Genomic DNA, 20056 nt, shown 5'->3' with positions numbered 1-20056 from the left:
CTAACCTTATTCAGTGTGGCTAGATTTGCCACAGCTATAACAACCTCGGCCTTGTTCTAGTCAAGCCAACTGGTTCTTCCATGTAAAGATTTATATAGAGTGCATGAAATGCTTTAAGTTTTCCTAATTTTTATTGAGAATAATGCCATTTGCGCCTAGAAGCGAGGGGATATGTAATAAAGTTGTAGACATTTGTCCAGAAGTGAGCTAAATTTATGTGCATCTCATATAATCGCTGCTTAAGACAAATAAATACATTTTTTGATTTCTCTGTTGCCAATAGTCCAATTTGTCCTCTTAGGGCTATAACCTTTCGTAGGACCTTTAAGGATTCTAAGACTCTAAGGGCACATACATCAAGCAAAAATGCTTATAAAAATGCTGCAAACCCTATTTTGCGATTCGGTAACCTGTTACTGAATCGCAAAATGGGTTAGTAATTCGCTATTAGGACGGGGCGCGTTTAAGTCGTCCCTTCATAATACCAAATCGCATCGGTATGTGCGAATGTTTTGTGACCGAAATGTGGTCGCAAAATATTTGCATTTTACCTCCTACTTTAAGTAGGTGGTAACCCATTCGCAAATGGGAAGGGGTCCCCAAGGGACCCCTTTGTGAATTTTGTAAAAGCATTTTTTAAGAGCAGGCAGTGGTCCCACGGACCACTGCCTGCTCTTAAAATATGAAAAGAAAACTTTTTTTTTTTTTTAAAGCAGCACGTTTTCCTTTAAGGAAAACGGGCTGCTTTACAAAAAAAAAAGATTGCTTTATTTGAAAGCAACCACGGAGATGGTGGTCTGCTGACCCCAGCAGGCCACCATCCCTGTGATTTTTGTGATTCCTAGGGGGTTGCAAATTGCGACCTACCTCATTCAGAACACTTTCATGCATGCTGTATTGCGATTTCCTAATTATTAGGAAATCGCAAAACGGGGCCTTCATACATCTGGCCCTATATTCTTTTTTTCTAGGGGTTTTAATTCTGTTTCTGGAGAGTCTCTATAGAATTTGCATTTGCCATGGCAGCGTTGGTTTGCCCTTTCTGCTATGCAGCGTCCCTGAAATACTGCCTTACAGGCAACCCAGAGTGTATTCTAGGATACCTGGCACTCCAGTAGAGGCTGGTTGAAATGCACCCCACGAGGAGCTATGTGCACGTGATCTCATCTTCATCGGGTGCTGTGTCTAATCGAGGGCGGCTCATTTTCATTCTCCTGGTAGACTGCAGGCCCCACTACAGCTGACGCTAGCAGACCTGTCGGCCTTAAGAAAAGATTCACTTAGTGGCGTGGTAAGGGGCAAGCCTTGTGCCCCAAACCCCTCCTCCAAAAAACAAGCCTGCTGAGACTAGTGCCGAAGTCCTAGTGTGTTTTCACACCCCTAATGGACTTTTGCTTTTAAAAGCCTCCAAAAACAAAAAAAGCGAGCTAGAAATTCACTCTTTACAGTGCTTTCCTACTCACTTTTCCTGCCACTGTGATATCGGCACCTCACTGGGTGACTGTGTGAAGGGAACCAATATTGTGTGACACAAGGTGGCACTGTGTGAGTTGGCAGGTCTGCACAAGTTTGCACCTTGCCTTCTCTATGGAACACCTTTTGACAGCTTCCCCTGTCCTGCCCGGAGTTGCTGAATCTTACACAGTGTGCTCCTGATGTACCATAGTGGCACCTTCAGTAGCGAGGAATGGCTGAAAGAGACTGAGTTTGGCGAGGCAATGAAGCTTATGAGTTGTGCTCACCCCGCAGACCCTGCACCCTCCTTTCAGGAGAATTTTAAGGGCAACTTATCAAAAATCATATTTTGTTTTTTGTTAAATTCCTCTTTAAACTGCATCTTTACAATATTGGGCCATGAAATCAAGACATAATTTTAGCTCTGTTAGAGTCTTATCCATTCTAACTAGATCAAAGACATATGCACCAATGGGGATTTTCCGCCCATCTAATTTGGGGGACCAGCAGTTGACATCACCAATTTTAGAGAATACATCGGCCAGATAAATGTGGGAGCCAGAGTGCAGTCAGGCTGTACCCTGGTCATAGTTATTGTAAACAAGGTGCTGAAGGAAGAACTAGTGTAAGGCACAGAAGCACAAAGGAAGATGTTAACCTCAGCCACCAGAGAGTAAGGCAGCTGAGCTCTAGATTGGATGGCAAGGCAACATATCTACAGAAAATGAAGCTGCTGAAGATTGGACAGGGGTAAGGGTGGTGGACTTACAGGAGAATCTTTTTAAGGTCCCATAGAATGAAAGAGCTGTCCAAAAATACCAATGCATGCCACAACATGGAGCTGATTACTGGAAATCTGGAATCCAGCATATGTGCACAGAAAGCAGGGCCACACACATTATTATGCTCCAATTTTGTTTGCTTATTTATTCTGCGAAAATGGTCAATGCCTAGGCCTGTAGGTCTATACATCGTAGACGTCTGTAGAAAGGAAAGGTGGATATGAGCAGACAGAAAGAAAGCATACCATACGTGCACTTACTAGTAAATCTAATCTCTTACTTCGGTTTACCGTACTCTGTGTCCTCTATTCTTTTGTTGTAGACCTGCAGCCTCTTTGCAGTTTGATCCCCTACTTTTTAATCCTTCTTGCAGGTTGCATGCTAATTTCTACCATTTCTGTAACAGAGGTCAGTGGGTGTTCGAGGAGGCATAATGGGTGGGGGTGGGCTTGACTGGAATGGCCTTTACAGGAGAAGAAATATAGTCATGGCTAGGGAAGCGGGCAGTGTCAGCATCAATAGGTGGGCCACAAAGGTGTTTATACTTAGTTTAATTAATTAGAAGAAATACCCAAAGAGCCTCCATCCTTTGGTAGGTAATCAGGAAAACAGTTGATATTTTAGGCCTAACATGCCTCCATCCTTCAGTGGGTAGTCAGGAAAACAGTTGATATTGTAATAAGAGTAGCTATGGGGTGATTGTAAACCACCATAATATTTAAACTAAATAATTTTACAAATCTATTACTACAAAAGATGATTATGCTTGTAAAAATGACTCTGGTCCTTTACTGCATTTCTCACAGCCCCCCCATAGTGCATTTGAAAAACATTGAGGCAATACCGTATTATCATTTCCCCCCGTTCATTTTCTCTTTTTTTATTTTCTTTCACCCACTCAATAGATTTCTTTCACTCTAGAATTCTCCCCCTCCGTTTTCCCCTTCCTACCAATTTCATGCTATTCTTCCACATATGATTCTTCCATCTCCATCACCCTTCTTCTCATCCTCCTCTCCCTGCTTTCTTTCTTCCCTGTATTTTTCATGCCTCAGAGTAATCCTTTTACTCTTTCTTGGTCTCGCTACAGCATTCCGAGCCTTGCTCCAGATTCGGGCAATGAGGAAGAAGACTGATCCGCTGTCTCCAACAAGTTTTAATCCACTTATTACCTCTCAGACGTCTGATTCTGAAGAACACTCAGTGAGTATGGTTCGTTTGTGTAGAGGAACCACGCTGTAAGCATGTGTGTCTCTGGGAACCCCTTGGACAGTAGCATGCCTTTGATGTATTGACAAGGTTAAGGGACACCAAATCTCTTCTTATACATCATGTATGTGAAGGGGCCATTATAAATGTGATTTGTGAGTTTGGGAAACGATTCATCTCCATTAGATACTTCAAGGTAGACATTGCTAAATTTTTCTTTCTAATGGCTACTGTTTGACACATACTCTTCAGATATCTACAGTGCCAAGATGTTAAACTAAATATTGTTTGAAGCATGTCTGGCTGTAGATACACATGCTCTGCATACTCCTACAAATTTACTGCTGGGCGCAGATGTTTTCAAGTAGTTTTCCTTCTAATCCAGTTTTCGTGTCACAAGGTCTCAATGGCTCCTCCTCTGTTCGTGGACGTTCATGGGCACTGACTCCTTTGTTAGATCGTTTTTCTTCACCATCAGGTTCCAACAAGAAACAACGTTGAACCTGGTCTCAACAAGTACGTCAGTTCCTATCGTTACTCTGAGTTTGTTGCATTCCATCCCAATGCGAAAAGACTCTTCAATGCACTTCTTCCTTCTTAGAGCACTTATTCCGCTCCTTGAACCACTTGTCAAGCAAGCAGGCCATTGTGTGTTCCAGTCTAACTTCAGAAAATAAAGGCACTATCTAGGTGATGGAACGGCTACTGTCCTGAAGATGCCCACAGTGCCATTCTAAATACCCTTGGGCCAATCTCCACACCGTCTACAGTCTTTGCCTCTCGCCGGAGCATGATGAGAGCCGGGAAAACTCCTGTTCAGTGTTCCTCAGCAAGACAACTCTGCACCCGTAGCAAGATATATGGTGGGCCCACAGCAGAATTTCAAAATCCTCCTTGGAAACGCTGGGCATCTTCAGTGATGCTGACCCTTTCAGCACCGTAGAAGAGAAATCGGAGAAGTCATCTCCTCTCCTAACACACCAGCTCAGTCCTGAGATCATAGATTTGTACGTCTCAGAGCCAGAGGAGGAGGAACTTCGGAAAGAAGAGGCACCTGAGTTTGCTTCATTTACCCCGGGCGTCCCTCTTTTGAAGACCACACCTCGTGTGAGTACTGTCGATCCTCAAGCCATTGTCAAAGCCCAGAAATGGGCGCATGTCAGAGCTGAGTACTGCCTCGCTGTGCGATGGGTATCAACCCTGTGCCTAAGCCTCCGCCACCTTTTGGTGTGCCACTACCTCTGATTGCTGGTTGACACCACTGCAAGACCTCAGAACTGAGGAAAGAACCTTCCAGGGGCTTCGACCCTCATCCAGCCTCGAGCCAGACGTTGCTCATCAGTGCCGACCCATCGAAGCTGACCACTGTTTTTTTTTATTTTTTTAAAATAAATATTTTCATTGAATTTTACATCATACAGCTTGCACGGGTAAGTAATGCATTTCCAATATAGTACAAATAGGCTTTTGATTATGATACAGTAATACATATAGCACTCCACTATTGAGGCCGAAAACACAATCCGCGTTGAAGCAGCCGTCGCCAATTTCGGTTCCGAAGCCCCCCGCTTACAACATTGAGGAAAGCTAAATCTGGAGATTGCAGCAAGAGCTGGACGAAAGCAGAGGATGATCATCGTCATTATTTACCAGCACAAAGGCAAAATCTCTGTCTCCGGGAGGACCCTGCCAAAGAAGCGCAAAATTGCTTTAGAGGAAGTCCCACCACTGGACACTCCTGTGCCTCTTTTGCTCCTCCAAAAAGCCTAAGAACAAAGCTTCTACTCTCCTTCCTCCTCTTACATCCCCTCCACCGCCACCGACTCCACATTCACCTCCTCCACCACTCCCTCTGCCCTCACCTCTTATGACTTTTCCTCAGGGGTCACCGGCCTCCTACTCCAACATGGGTAGTCCTAGCCCCTATTCCCCCTATTTTAATGGAGACGTTCTCGCACACAGAGCGTTCTGTTCAATACCTTTCCTTGCTCAAGTGCATGATAAAGTCTGCCCCTGAGATTTTCTAGGACCCTATTAAGTCCCAATTAGTCACACCTCATATAGAAAAGAAATAAAAGTCAGCTCTCTCTGACCCGCTCTACATCAGCGGTTCATGTCCCCCCAGGTTCCCTAGTTGTCACCATTGCTAAGAAAAGGGCAGAAGCGCAGGCCATGGGCGATGCTCTGCCTCCTGACAAGGGGAACAATGGGATTGATACTGAAGTGAGAGAGAAGAGAGTGGCAGTGGGTGCGACTACGCATTTATGCATCGCCAATTCCATAGGCCTCCTCTGTTACGATAGGGAGAAGATGGAGGGGCTCCTACAGCACTTCTTTGAACAGTATTGTTTAAGGGGTGATGAACGTGTTCAAGAACGCTACTATTAGGTGTGGCCTACAATCAGCTGATACAGCAGCCAGAGGAGTGAACACCTCTATCATCTTCTGGTGCCACTCCTGGCTCCATGTGTCCTGGTTCTAGCCAGTGGTTCAACTTTGTCAATTTGCCATTCAACATGGAGCACCTGTTCGAATCTCAGGTTGACACAATATTTGAGAAAATAAAAAAAGATAGAAGACTGCTCAAGTAATAGGTTTCTTCTGGAAGGGCTTCCTTCAGGAAACAACAAACTAGAGAAGGGTTTACCAGAAACAATCCACTCCTAACAGCAGTAGCACCGTAGGTAATGGCCGCTGGTGAACTTTGTAAGTGGTAGGGCTTGCCTGCATTAGTAGCAAATATTCAGTGGAACTTTAATCTTTACTCGACTCACAAACAGAGTGTAGCAGCACAAGTTTGAGCATTAGTTACAATAAACATTGTTCTTCACCCTTAACTGTTTTGCAGCGTTCCTGGAAAAGAGACGTTTCCATGTCTGCGAAGAACCCTTCCTTTCTGCCACTTACCCCATCAACTGCGGCGTTCCACAGGGCTGTTCTCTAAGCCCCACACTTTTTAATCTATAAATTCTCCCCCTGGCAAAAATAGTGCAAGCACGTGGACTCGCATTTGTATCATATGCCAATGACAAGCAGCTGAACATAGCCCTCCTCTCAGAAACAGGGCAGACATCCTCACAAATAAATTTGAGCCTAAAACAGGTCACAGACTGGATGTCAGACAGTAGACCTAAGCTTAATGGTGAAAAAACAAAGAGGTGTTTTTGGCGATAACCTCTCAAGCTGGAATGAACTAGCTTGGTCAGAATACATTGGAGAGCATCCACAGCCCTCCCCATGTAGTAAGAAGTCCAGGTTTTTGGTTAGACAATAAGCTTTCAATCAAAACTTGAACCAAGAATCAGCTACATGCTTTGGACTGCTGAGAATCCTAAGGAAAGTCATTCAATGGCTTCCACTAGCATCGTGGAGAGTGGTCATACAGGGATTGATCAACTCTTGTCATGACTATGGAAACTCCTTCTTCTTGGGAAGTCCCAAGTATGTCATAAGAAGACTACAGGTCATCCAGAATGCTGATGCACAAATTCTTCATAAACGTCCAAAACACCACTCAGTTGCCCCGCACTGGCTTCCGGTCCAGAAAATAATTCATCTCAAGGCTCTGTGCATGGCCCATCGGGCAACACACAGAAAACGTCGTCCCCTCATTTGGCAACGTCTCATCCCCTACACTCCCAGGAGACTTTTAAAGTCTCAAAATTGAAACTTGCTGACGGTACCTAAGGTCAACAAGGCGAGATATAGCGGGTGCTCATTCACGTATTTTGTCCCCAAGCAATGGAATTACTTCCCCACTAACCTCAGACTGGACCAACCTGAAACCACCTTCAGAAAACTCTTGAAAACACATCTCTTCTAATTATAGACCACACCACAACCTAAGACTACATCAAGCAAACTGTCAAGTGTGTCTGTCTCAGCGCTGGGAGGTCCAAACGGGTAGCTATGCGCTATATAAATACAGCTGAACTAGAACTCTTCAAGCATACACTGAACATTTTTGGCATGGGTAATACCACACACTATCAACAAGCACAGTACAAACCACAATAGAGCAAGCTTCCTTGGCATGAAGAACAGGAGTTTCCTTGTCAATATTGAAAACCCAGGCTGTAGTGCTAGTAAACTGTTGTTGGGTTAGACTGCGTTTTAAAGATGTGTGTCTCATTCTATAAAATACATGAAATGAAGGCCTCCAAAGTGCACAGTAGACTCTGCTTTCATGCACGATAAAAGGGTTGCTTTCGTCTAAAATAGCAAAATCTTGCTTAGTAAACTAAGTGTACTTCCGAGAATAAATAGCACTGCATCGGCATGTCTCAGGTCACCGTAATTCCTTTTAAGACACAATTTCAACTATTAAAACTGAAAAGCATACTTCAACAGTTTCAGCCAATTAATTCCACATGTTGTATGATTGAACATTGAAACTTTGTCGGGGATCCCAATGTGAAAATTAGTTCCCTAACAACACTGAAAGAGAATCTTTATCAAACTATTCCATTAAAAAGGAAAGTACATACTCACCTTGTGCTTAATACAAAACACCATTCCCCTTGCAGTGAGTTAACTCTGCCCTTTCTGTAGTTCCGGTCAGTATGTTACAAGAACGTAGAGGCAAGAGTTGAAATCCACATACAAGGGAAGAGTGCCTGGTGCAACTTTAAATGAGAGTTACAACTTTCACAAATTCCATATTAACGGGCACGTGCAATGTAAGTGGATTATATTAACTCCTCCTCTAATGATTACCACTTCCCCATCTTGTCACTGGATGGGTGGGGTTCTTCTATTTGCTAATCCCAACCCATCTTGTGACGTGATCGAAAAGGGTGTATTAAAGGAGTAATGGAAACATGCAATGGCCTCCCCCCTGGCTGCAGAGTCCTACGCCCAAAGGATTAAAATTGGCAGCAATGGATACTGCTGCAGTGCAATCGATGACTGCAATGGGGCCCCTGCTCTGTGTCATAAGTGATGGGTGGTGACAGTGCAGTGCACCCTTGCTCATGTACAGAGTGGCACAAGCTAAGAAACACTAGTCCGTTTCAGGAACACACACGGAGTAAGAAGGATATTTTCATGGATGAGAGACTTATTGTCTCCTCACCATTGTCAAACACAAGTGGGAGGGGGGAGCCCCGACACTCTTGAGAAGCAGCCACTCAAGCCTCAAGAGGGAATAGTTCCAAAGGCTGAGGCAGAGGTACTCCCAATAAAGGATCCTTTACCCCTTTGAACTGATCTTGTCCCGCATCCCCTTACCCCAGATAACACAACACCTGTTGGGGGAGACTTGAGGGATTTCTCTGCCGTTGGGAGGAGATTACCACAAACCGATGGGTACTATTCTGCCGTGGCTACTGCTTAGTGCTCACCTCAATCCCACCAAATATCCCACCTCACACCCACAGCCTAGAGCATCTCATGTTACTGCAAGAGGAGGTTCAAGCACTCCTACTTAAAGAAACCATAGAGCTAGTGCCCCATCATCACCAAGGCAAAGTTGTCTACTCCTTAACCCGTCTTATTCCCAAGAAGGGTGGGTCTCTCGGACCAATCCTCGACGTCTGCCCTCTCAACAGATAGATCCTATCAGAACATTTTCCCATGGTCCCTTTACAGAATGTCATTCTCCTGCGGCAGCAAGGTGACTTCATGGCCACTGTGGACCGGGATGCCTACTTTAACATCCCAATTCATCCAGCTCATGGGCACTACCTCTACCATGGTAAGTGGACAGCACTTTGGCTTCACCATGGCTCCAAGGGTCTTCAAATGTATAGTGGTAGTAGCTGCTCACCTTAGGAGGGGAGAAACTCATGTATTTCCCTACCTAGATGACTTGCTTATCAAGAGTGCAAGCAGACAGGAATGTCTAGCCCACACCCAGGCTGCAATCTACTTCCTACACAGCCTACGGTTCACAGTCTAGGATTAACAGTAAACTTTACAAAATCACACTTTGAACCTCTCCAAGTCCAACCCTTCATAGGGTCAGTCCTCCAACGGTCGTGGGTAAAGCTTACTCCAGCCCTCGGAGGTTGCTAGCATTCTAACATCTTCTACTTTTTTTTCAGCCACTCCATCTACATCTAGTCTGCACAGGTAGGTGCCTCCTAGAAATGATGGCATTGCATTGGTGGTCCATTTAAGACTTCATATGCACCCACTTCAGGTGTGCCTCTGAAGCCAGTGGTCACAAACAGTAGGTCATTAGAAGGATCTAGGTTTGGTAAGAGCCAGCACCCATCACTCTCTACAGTGGTAGAACAGTAACATTCTGTTGTAGGGCAGACCCTTCGCAGATTCAGTTCTGCAGGTGACTATCATCATGTATGAATCTCTAGCCGGCTGGATAGCACACCTCAACGACATGACAGTCCAAGGTCTGTGGCCACCTCATCAATGGATTTTTCACATCAACCACTTGGAACTGTTAGCCAGTCATCTAGATCTTCCACAGATTCAATTCAAGGTAGTCCTTTTGTGCACAGACAACACGATCACTATATTCTATCTTCAGAAACATGGAGATACACATTCCCCTCAGTTGTCAGCCTTAGCACAGCAAATCTGGCACTGGGACATCTAACACTAAGCTCATCTCCTAGCATAGCATTTCTGGAGTGAATAACAACTTTGGCGATATGATGAGCAGGCTGCAGCAACAAGTCCTCAATTGAAAGCTCTATCCACAAGTGCCACTCCCTCACTTCCAGAGATGAGGCACTCCAGACCAACTTTTTCACCACACACGAAAACACAAAATGCCGAAAATCACCGCCAGATTTCCACACCCTAGTCCATCGGCAAAGCTCTGTGGATGAACTGGAAACGGGTTATTTGCCAAAACTTTTCCTCCTGTCCCACTGACACTGTTCGTGGCCAGGAAGCTGAGGCAAAAATCTCTCACCCTTATCCTGGGTGCTCCAATGTGGGCCAGACAACCATGGCTCTCACCCAGTCACACATGCTACAAACGGATTGTTACCCTGTAAGCATCTGTTTGTTACATATAGTACTGTAGATGCATGTGTCAATCCTCCTTACCGAAAGGCAGTATTTGTTACTGATATCTTTCACTTTAATATTATTCTTTTTCAGCACATATGGACACTATCCTTTTCTTACTCATTACTCCATTCCTACTGTCAACCGTTGGGCGTAAAACAATCTAACAATAGTGTCAGTGCCCCTGCCCATCTATGACCAGAGGAGGAGTCACTGAGAAAAATAACTTGCAAACCTCCAAGTCTAACATTAGTTTGGAGGAGTATGCATAGCATGTGAGTTTACACCACTACATGCAACAAACAGATGCTTACAGGATTAGTAAAATAATTATTTCAGTTCACCCCCTTGAGTGCAAGGATATACCAGAGCAGTGTTGCCACAGAAATAAGGTGCCAATATCATAGGGGTGTCACCAGTGACATCCGTTCCTTTTATCCGATGACTACAGATGCTTTCCAAACTATGTTCATTCTTTGTTGCCACCCATTTGTTTTTTTACAATGCTTTGATGATGCAGTATGATGGGTCATACATTCAATACCGTTGTATGTGTGCATGGGCCTGATCACGACACTGGGGCTTAAAATAAGCGGGCCAAGATGCCCCCGAAAGCTTCCATGGTTGAAAAGCTCATGCTTTACCAGCTATTTACATGAATAAGAAGGAGTTGAAATCATGTTCTCCTGTCAAAATCAGCCCGTGGTCATTCAGGAAATTTTCATTGGACAAGTGGGATGACATCTTGTGTCTCACAAAGAAGAGGAAAAAGCGAGAACAATTGAGGCCTTCTTCCTCCTCAAAGCGCAGGTCTGGTTAGATCCTAGATATGTTTCCCATTGCCACTGAAGCTATCCTCATTTTCCTATAAATAACCTATGCCTGTGCTTGAGTAATTCAAGTGTACGGATTCCAGCCAGTTTAAGATTTTGTATAGCATGCTGAAAGTTTCCTATTTTTTTTATTCTTTTTGATTGTATTTTCAGTTACGTATAACACAGCAACCAATGAGAGTGGTATTTACAAACACAGTCTGACAAAACTAATTGGGGGTATACTGTGCAGAAATGTCATTATCCTCTGTCAGAGATGTTTGTGTAATAAAGGAATTTCTTGTCTGTCTACGAACATGTTTATTAATAACTGAATAGTAGATGGTGGTAATCAAAGCGTCTTCTTAAAAATCACATAATTCCTTTTAATTACACTCCTGTAGGTCCACAGGTTTGGATATAGGACATATTTTATTTGTGTCATGTGCCACCAATATCTGCTTTAGTTTATGAGGATCTGCTATATCGGCATTGAGGGACGGTTTAAACCCTCCGCTCCTTCATTGATTTTGACCTCTTACTTTCCCAACTACTAGACTACTGACAGGCAGGGCAATTTGGAAATCCTACAGGCACCCACGTATCTCTGTAGAAGTCTGTTCTAGAGACTAGAGTTACCCCTGGAATACCTTCTGGAAATATCTAGGTTATTGGAATACCAACATTTATAAAGCGCAACCAGCTACCTCAAACAGAGGTGTCCCAGCGCTCTAGCAGTAGGCAGTAAGCTGACGAAAAGCTTAAAACACTAAACCACTACTCTGCCCTAAAGAGCCAGGTCTTAACTGTTTTTCTAAAAAGTGGCTCTGAATCAATGTGACGGAGGTTGCTTGGCAGGAAGTTTCACAATTTGTCAGTCCCGACCGCGAAGGACCTGCTGCCTAGGCGAGCCTTCCTAAAGCGCGGGGTACAGAGCAGCTTTTGTGAAATGGACCTTAATGAGCGAGTCTGGTTATAGCAGCATAACCTTTTTTTGAGGTAGCTGGGACAGTTACTATGCATAGCTCGAAATGCCATAGTCAGAGCCTTCATACTATTCATTTCTTTTTACCACCGGTAGGCAATGGAGCTCTTTTATATGCGGAGAGACATGATGACGGAATGGAACACGTATGATCGGTCTTGCAGCCGCATTTTGGTTCATCTGCAGAAGTCTAATTAGGTTCTTTGGCAAGCCCAGTTAGAGGCCATTAGCATAGTCCAGCCTAGTTGTCACTATGGCGTGGACTATGATTTTGCTGCAATCTTCTGGTAGCAAATGCAGAACTTTCCTCAAATTTCTCAATTTGCTGAAACAGGTGGCTGTCACCTGCCGTATTTGAGCCAAGAATGAAAGATCAGCCTCCCACTTCACGCTTAGATTTTTTTTATAGTAGCTGCAGGGGCAGAGGGTGGTCCCATTTCCAACGGCCACAAGATATCCGGCAATGGAGGCGGCTCCTTCCTGTAAATCATCACCTCAGTTTTTCCAGCGTTGAGTATGAGTTTGTTATTGTTCATCCACACCGCAATGTTTCTCAAACAGCCCTTGAAGCTCTTGAAAGAGTCCTCAGTCTGCTCTTTAAAGGAAAAAAACAACTGTGTGTCGTCGGCGTATGAAATCGACTACACCCCCCTAGTTAGATATCAGAGAGAACAGTGGAGCCAGATAGAGATTGAACAGAAGTGGACTGAACGCTGACCCCTGGGGGACTCCGCACCAAAGATGTTTAGGTTCAGATTGATAGGGTTGCAAAGTGACCTTCTGTGACCGATTATTGAGGTAAGACTTCAGCCATGCCAGAGCCATGCCCCCAATGCCCATCTCCTGCAGCCTTTGAACCAGCAAGAAGTGTTCAACTGTGTCGAACGCAGCACAGAGATCCAGGAGCACCACCATCGCCAATGCCCCAGAGTCTACTGACAGTCTTACTGACTCAGCCACCTCCAAGAGTGCCGTCTGTACTAAAACCAGACCGAAAACCGGATTGAGTGTCATGTAATATGCCCTTACTCTCAATGAAGTTGGTTAATTGCCGCTGCACCAGTTTTGCCAGCATTTTTGCTGGTGCCGACAACAGAGAGATTGGCCTGTAATTATTCAAATCCCCAGGATCCCCATTTGTTTTTTTTTCTTCAGGGGGAGAATTGTGGCATGTTTCCTTAAGTCTGGAAAAATTACAGATGCAAGGGATGAATACGTACAGTAGACTTACAAACCCTTGCTTATGGAAAAAATGGTCTGGTGATGCTTCATCAAGAAACTTAACTCAATTAACAAATGATTATTATTTATTTTTAAATGCAACAAGTCACTAATACTCCGATATTTTCTTGAAACTGGGAAGGGGACTAAAGCTTTAAAGTTGATGGTTCAGAGGGCTCTTCAGAAAGGAATTGCATCGGTCCGTGTGGTCAAGAAACATGTCTATTGCCAACTTAGTAGTAAGTGATTGTAGGTTAGAGACCTGGAGCACATATACTGAAACAAACAGTCTCCGCCAGCAAATTGATTTTCTTACAATCCAGGTACCTTTATCCATGACTTTAAGATCACGAGTAGTTGAGTCTTTACAGAGGGTTTTGAATGGTCACAAGGTGCTTTATGTTGTGTGTCAGAGCTATAGGCTGCACACTCTGGATTAGAAAAATCACTTGTCTAAAGTTGCCTGCAGAGAAGTGCAAATGACTAAAGATTGATTTAAAAGTTGATGTTCTTCTTGATGAACTAACATAAAGCTTGATTTAAAAGTTGATGTTCTTCTTGATGAACTAACATTTGGTTTGAACATAATGCAAATAAGCTATGTAAACACTTATGCCATTGTTACAAGTTGCCTCTTAATTTGGATATGGGCAGTAACAGAATTACTGACTCCATCAAATTATGAGATCCATGGGAACACAGCAGATTTCTTACTTTCACTTGGAGATATTGGTGTATAAAAGTCTGGAGATGCCAGGGAATCAGACCCAGAATTAATATTTCCTCTTTTTTTAGTGGATGCTCAGAGTCCGACTTGTAATGTGCCTGCTTTTCCTCTTTACCACTTCCCCATGGAATACTATTGAGAAAACTTTTCCATTTGGCAGCATACCATGCTGGAGCAGTTGGTTTTCTGACTTTTTTTTTAGCATTTGCATGCACTCCACTGGGAGCTGTACATCTTCAGATTCTAAGAGTTCAGGTGCCAAATCACTAGGGGCCAGATGTACACAGCTCCTTTTAGGTTGCAAACTGCCTGATTTAATATATACCTTTTGCCACAAAATCTGGTGGTTAGCAGGTTGTATAGAGAGGTGGACATTTACATTTGTGAGGTAAAGGGTTGCCTGGTAATCTCCTTGTTGGAAAAGGGAGATCCCAAGCTGCAGTGTTGTCCTTTTGAAATGATGTGATGTGGTGTACTCATTCAGTACTCTGAGGTTGAGAATTGCTCTCTAATTCCATGACCATGCATTTCTTAGTAAACAATGGAATTCATGATTACAGGATGGGCATAATTTAAGGGGTGTATTCTCTGTGCCCCATCCAACCAAGTTATTTTCTTATCCCCTTTCATTGATTTGGTGCCAAAGCGGTCTACAACTCTGATTAGCACTTCTCCGACCGGTGACCGTTTATCCCAGCGATGGCTTGTACATCCATAGTTTTTGTTTCTTTTTAATGATGACCCAGTCGTCTTGCAGCAAGCTCAAGATTTCATCTCCAAGAACCAACAGATACAGAACATAATCTATCCAAATCTCCCACTAACGCCTCACCAACCCATGAACCCGCTTGTTGAAGACTGTATTAGGTTTGAATCTTGTCTTTAGCTCTGCTACTTTTTCAGTCTTCTAATCAGATTTGAATGTTATTAAAATTGTATTTGCCTGGTAAAAGGGAGACTGGAATTACTAGTAAGCTCTCCTTTCACCCCTCCTTTTTTCTGAGATGTACATATCAACAGGAAAAGATGTGGATCATTTTTGCAGAGAATAAAATGGGTTCAAAAATATTTGAGCCTCATAACATGCAGCACCCTGCTCCCATGTACACCTGCTGGCTTACATACCCCCTATCTTTATCTCTATGTGGTTGCATGCAGTGGTATTTTGTAGAGCTGTTAAATTCTATGGTACCGGATAAAGCTTCTCGGTACATTGAGCCATCCATGTTCCCCGCCCCCAACCCCACCACCAGGACTTTCTTCAGTTTTGATGTCTTGCAATCCAATCTAATGCTCTTCGGTGTTTTCCTCTGGTTACTAAGGTTTACATCTTTTGACTCAGTAGGTGAGTTTAATGTGATGCCTTTTGAGTTAACACATTTACTGTGCACCTCTGCCTTGCACTGGAGCTTACCTGAGAACCTTGTTTGTAAGGTTGCTGGGGCAGCTGTGCGCTCTTTAAACTATCTTAACATAACATAACATAAGATAGTGTGCTTGAAGTAACATCCAGGGGTTTACACGGGATTCATTCCCTTGGATAACCTTTGGGTCTCTCTCCCTTTCTCCTTCCTTCTAGTGTCATCCATTCTGGGCTGTACTTGAGGAGCCCTGTAGTTCAAGGTACCACGGTCATTCCTTGGGCTGTGTTCAGGTCTTTAGTTCATTAAGTGACTTTATCTTTTGTTATGGGTTTACCAGGACATTTTGAATGTCTTGCACCACTATGCACTGGGATCTACTTAGTTCCTGTTCAGATGTCACGGTCTCCTTGATCCTTAAGTCCATTTGGTGTTTTACAGGGTGCCGCCTGAGCTGCTTTGTGGGCTGGGGCTATGCAACTGCTCTTCTTTCTCTTTAAAATCCTTCAGGCTTCAAACTGTCCTGTGTTTCCTAGTAGTAGGCTTTGCTTCTTTTCTGCCTTTCAGCCCTATATTGGACATCACACTACTATTTGCTGCTTTTGTGAAGGACTGTGTCAGGCCTTCTTCTGGTGTTGTCCCAAGGTAGCAGTCAGCATAGTGGGGGACCATACACTAGCCCAGGTTCTTGATTCATTGTGGCCATTTTGTACCGTAGCTATCCCTCTGGGAGTTGTAATGTGTTCCATCATAGTACATTTCAGGGAGTACTATTGGGATTCTCCCAAAAAGAGATTGATGATCAAGCATCCCCATAAGATTACCTTGAGACCTGTGAATAAAGGCGCCCAGGTTGAGCTGTGCTAAAGGACTATTCTGTTGTTATTGGGGAGTGCTATTGGTTCTCGCTTCAGGTCCAGGACCTTGTCCAGCTGTCTTTGCCCAGTGTTCAGTCTAGAGCCTGCTTGCTGTGTGCCTCCCAGAGTAATCTGTTTTTCTGGAAGAGCTTTGCTCTCATCTGTGGTACATCGTGACATTGTTGGAGGAACTGTGAACGTCTTTGTGTCTAGCACATTGTTGGGGTGAGCCAACAATATTCTGGGCGATACAAGGGCTGAAACATTTCAACCAATCACATAGACTAATAGGTGTCATAGAATAGTAACTTTTCTATGCATGCACCACCCTGATTTTAACCTTGCCCCATCTCCAACTGAATAAAATATCCTTGTTGAGGAGCTGTAGGTAATTTTAACTTTCATTTTACTCTAATTCACTTAATTTCTGGTCACTACTGTTGTCACCAGTTGGTCCACCTCCGGGTGGAGGAAAGCATATTTTACAAAAAAGACCCAATGATGATGCTTTCACGTTGCACAAAAAGCAGATAATCAAGATCTACCGCTCCACCACTCCTGTACGTTAATGAGGGTTTTTTTAAACGGCTAACATACCAAACCCTGGTTGTAATACAGGTACAAATGATCCATTCCCTTATGATTCTGTATCCTTTGCTATAGCCATCAGGAGCTTTTGAATGGACAAAACATTTGGCATTGATGGGATGGATTCTAATCTTGGACCATGGTGACTATAGGGAGTCCTTCCTACTTTTTAAAATAGAAAATGTGCTGGGTTGTGACATATTGAGAAGTGTGAAATTGATTACCTTGCTGAGGTCATTACCACTCTGGCCAGAAAAATACAGGAGGATCTCTATCCCTTCTCCTAATTATTTCTTGAGTTTTCAGTATAATGACCAAAGAACCAGATGATGTATTGTGCAAGTTACAATTTTTCTGGTCTGTCGTACATTTTATCACACTGGATGCATACCAAAACCCATCACATATTGTGTACTAAGCAATTTTAATTAATGTTCTTACATCAAAAAGACATATTGTGAGTAGCGTATATTAACATATATCACTCCATTGTTAGCCAGACTTGGAGAGTTCTGTCATGTCCCGAACAGTTTTCTATATTAATTAATCACCATTTTCAAGAAAGATGCATTATATCTGCTCTCAGATTGACACACAGTCTTCAATGTATTTCTTTTTGCTGTGTAGTTGTCAGCCTCTGGTCTGACTTTGTGTTGATATACATGGGAAACCCGCTATTGAGTGGCCTGATGCTCCAATTAAGTTTAACTCTTTATAAACCAATACATGCCAGCCCCCTCTGATCTTGACTGAGGCATTACCACCAACCTCTGCCTAGGATGTAACTACAGTTCTACTAAGGGACTTAGGTAGCATGGTCCTCATCACTTAACTGCACACAAAGGTACAGTTCTCTTTTTACATTCTGCCATAGTCGTAGATTCTGGGACTAACCAGGCTCCTCTGCCCAGCGGAACTGTGAACTGTGAACGTCTTTGTGTCTAGCACATTGTTGGGGTGAGCCAACAATATTCTGGGCGATACAAGGGCTGAAACATTTCAACCAATCACATAGACTAATAGGTGTTGTTATTGTTATTGTTACTTTAGTTTGTATAGCGCCAGTTCACCCACCGGTCTCAAGACGCTTTCAGACCAAGAAACAACCAAATTTTCCAGGCTAGCAAAGAAATAAGGTATCTTATAATTAAAGGCCAAAAGCTTCCCTGAATAATGTTGTTTTCAGTTGTTTTCTGAACTGTAGGAGATTGGCCTCCTTACGAAGCGAAACTGGCAACTTATTCCACAACTGTGGGATTTGTGTGGAAAAGGATCTTCCACCCTTTGTTGCCAATTTGAAGCGAGGGCAAACCAATAGTTGAGCATCCGAGGATCTAAGTGATCGTTTCGGATTGTAACGCGTCAGACGATCCTTGATGTAGACTGGTGCTTGTCCGTATATAGAATAGTAACTTTTCTATGCATGCACCACCCTGATTTTAACCTTGCCCCATCTCCAACTGAATAAAATATCCTCGTTGAGGAGCTGTAGGTAATTTTAACTTTCATTTTACTCTAATTCACTTAATTTCTGGTCACTACTGTTGTCACCAGTTGGTCCACCTCCGGGTGGAGGAAAGCATATTTTACAAAAAAGACCCAATGATGATGCTTTCACGTTACACAAAAAGCAGATAATCAAGATCTACCGCTCCACCACTCCTGTACGTTAATGAGGGTTTTTTTAAACGGCTAACATACCAAACCCTGGTTGTAATACAGGTACAAATGATCCATTCCCTTATGATTCTGTATCCTTTGCTATAGCCATCAGGAGCTTTTGAATGGACAAAACATTTGGCATTGATGGGATGGATTCTAATCTTGGACCATGGTGACTATAGGGAGTCCTTCCTACTTTTTAAAATAAAAAATGTGCTGGGTTGGGACATATTGAGAAGTGTGAAATTGATTACCTTGCTGAGGTCATTACCACTCTGGCCAGAAAAATACAGGAGGATCTCTATCCCTTCTCCTAATTATTTCTTGAGTTTTCAGTATAATGACCAAAGAACCAGATGATGTATTGTGCAAGTTACAATTTTTCTGGTCTGTCGTACATTTTATCACACTGGATGCATACCAAAACCCATCACATATTGTGTACTAAGCAATTTTAATTAATGTTCTTACATCAAAAAGACATATTGTGAGTAGCGTATATTAACATATATCACTCCATTGTTAGCCAGACTTGGAGAGTTCTGTCATGTCCCGAACAGTTTTCTATATTAATTAATCACCATTTTCAAGAAAGATGCATTATATCTGCTCTCAGATTGACACACAGTCTTCAATGTATTTCTTTTTGCTGTGTAGTTGTCAGCCTCTGGTCTGACTTTGTGTTGATATACATGGGAAACCCGCTATTGAGTGGCCTGATGCTCCAATTAAGTTTAACTCTTTATAAACCAATACATGCCAGCCCCCTCTGATCTTGACTGAGGCATTACCACCAACCTCTGCCTAGGATGTAACTACAGTTCTACTAAGGGACTTAGGTAGCATGGTCCTCATCACTTAACTGCACACAAAGGTACAGTTCTCTTTTTACATTCTGCCATAGTCGTAGATTCTGGGACTAACCAGGCTCCTCTGCCCAGCGGAACTGTGAACTGTGAACGTCTTTGTGTCTAGCACATTGTTGGGGTGAGCCAACAATATTCTGGGCGATACAAGGGCTGAAACATTTCAACCAATCACATAGACTAATAGGTGTTGTTATTGTTATTGTTACTTTAGTTTGTATAGCGCCAGTTCACCCACCGGTCTCAAGACGCTTTCAGACCAAGAAACAACCAAATTTTCCAGGCTAGCAAAGAAATAAGGTATCTTATAATTAAAGGCCAAAAGCTTCCCTGAATAATGTTGTTTTCAGTTGTTTTCTGAACTGTAGGAGATTGGCCTCCTTACGAAGCGAAACTGGCAACTTATTCCACAACTGTGGGATTTGTGTGGAAAAGGATCTTCCACCCTTTGTTGCCAATTTGAAGCGAGGGCAAACCAATAGTTGAGCATCCGAGGATCTAAGTGATCGTTTCGGATTGTAACGCGTCAGACGATCCTTGATGTAGACTGGTG

At 43.3% G+C, this 20056-nt stretch overlaps 1 protein-coding gene and 1 long non-coding RNA gene across 7 annotated transcripts in view; one reads left to right on the top strand and one right to left on the bottom strand.

Annotated features, from left to right (window-relative positions):
- Positions 1–20056, bottom strand: part of LOC144770238 (uncharacterized) — a 1037372-nt gene that overhangs the window by 315742 nt on the left and 701574 nt on the right. The gene's annotated exons all lie outside the window — the stretch shown is intronic.
- The window catches only part of RNF157 (ring finger protein 157), a 626725-nt gene that overhangs the window by 352212 nt on the left and 254457 nt on the right, over positions 1–20056 (top strand). For all 5 annotated transcript variants that reach the window (XM_078654581.1, XM_078654580.1, XM_078654577.1 and 2 more), the window contains one exon: positions 3328–3440. In XM_078654581.1, coding sequence (XP_078510707.1) covers positions 3328–3440 — 113 coding nt within the window. The remainder of the gene's footprint in view (positions 1–3327; positions 3441–20056) is intronic.

This window comes from Lissotriton helveticus, chromosome 7 (genome assembly GCF_964261635.1).
Source record: "Lissotriton helveticus chromosome 7, aLisHel1.1, whole genome shotgun sequence".
Taxonomy (NCBI): Eukaryota; Metazoa; Chordata; class Amphibia; order Caudata; family Salamandridae; genus Lissotriton; species Lissotriton helveticus.
Note: the sequence above shows the minus strand (reverse complement) of the source record. Positions and strands in the feature narration are given on the sequence as shown.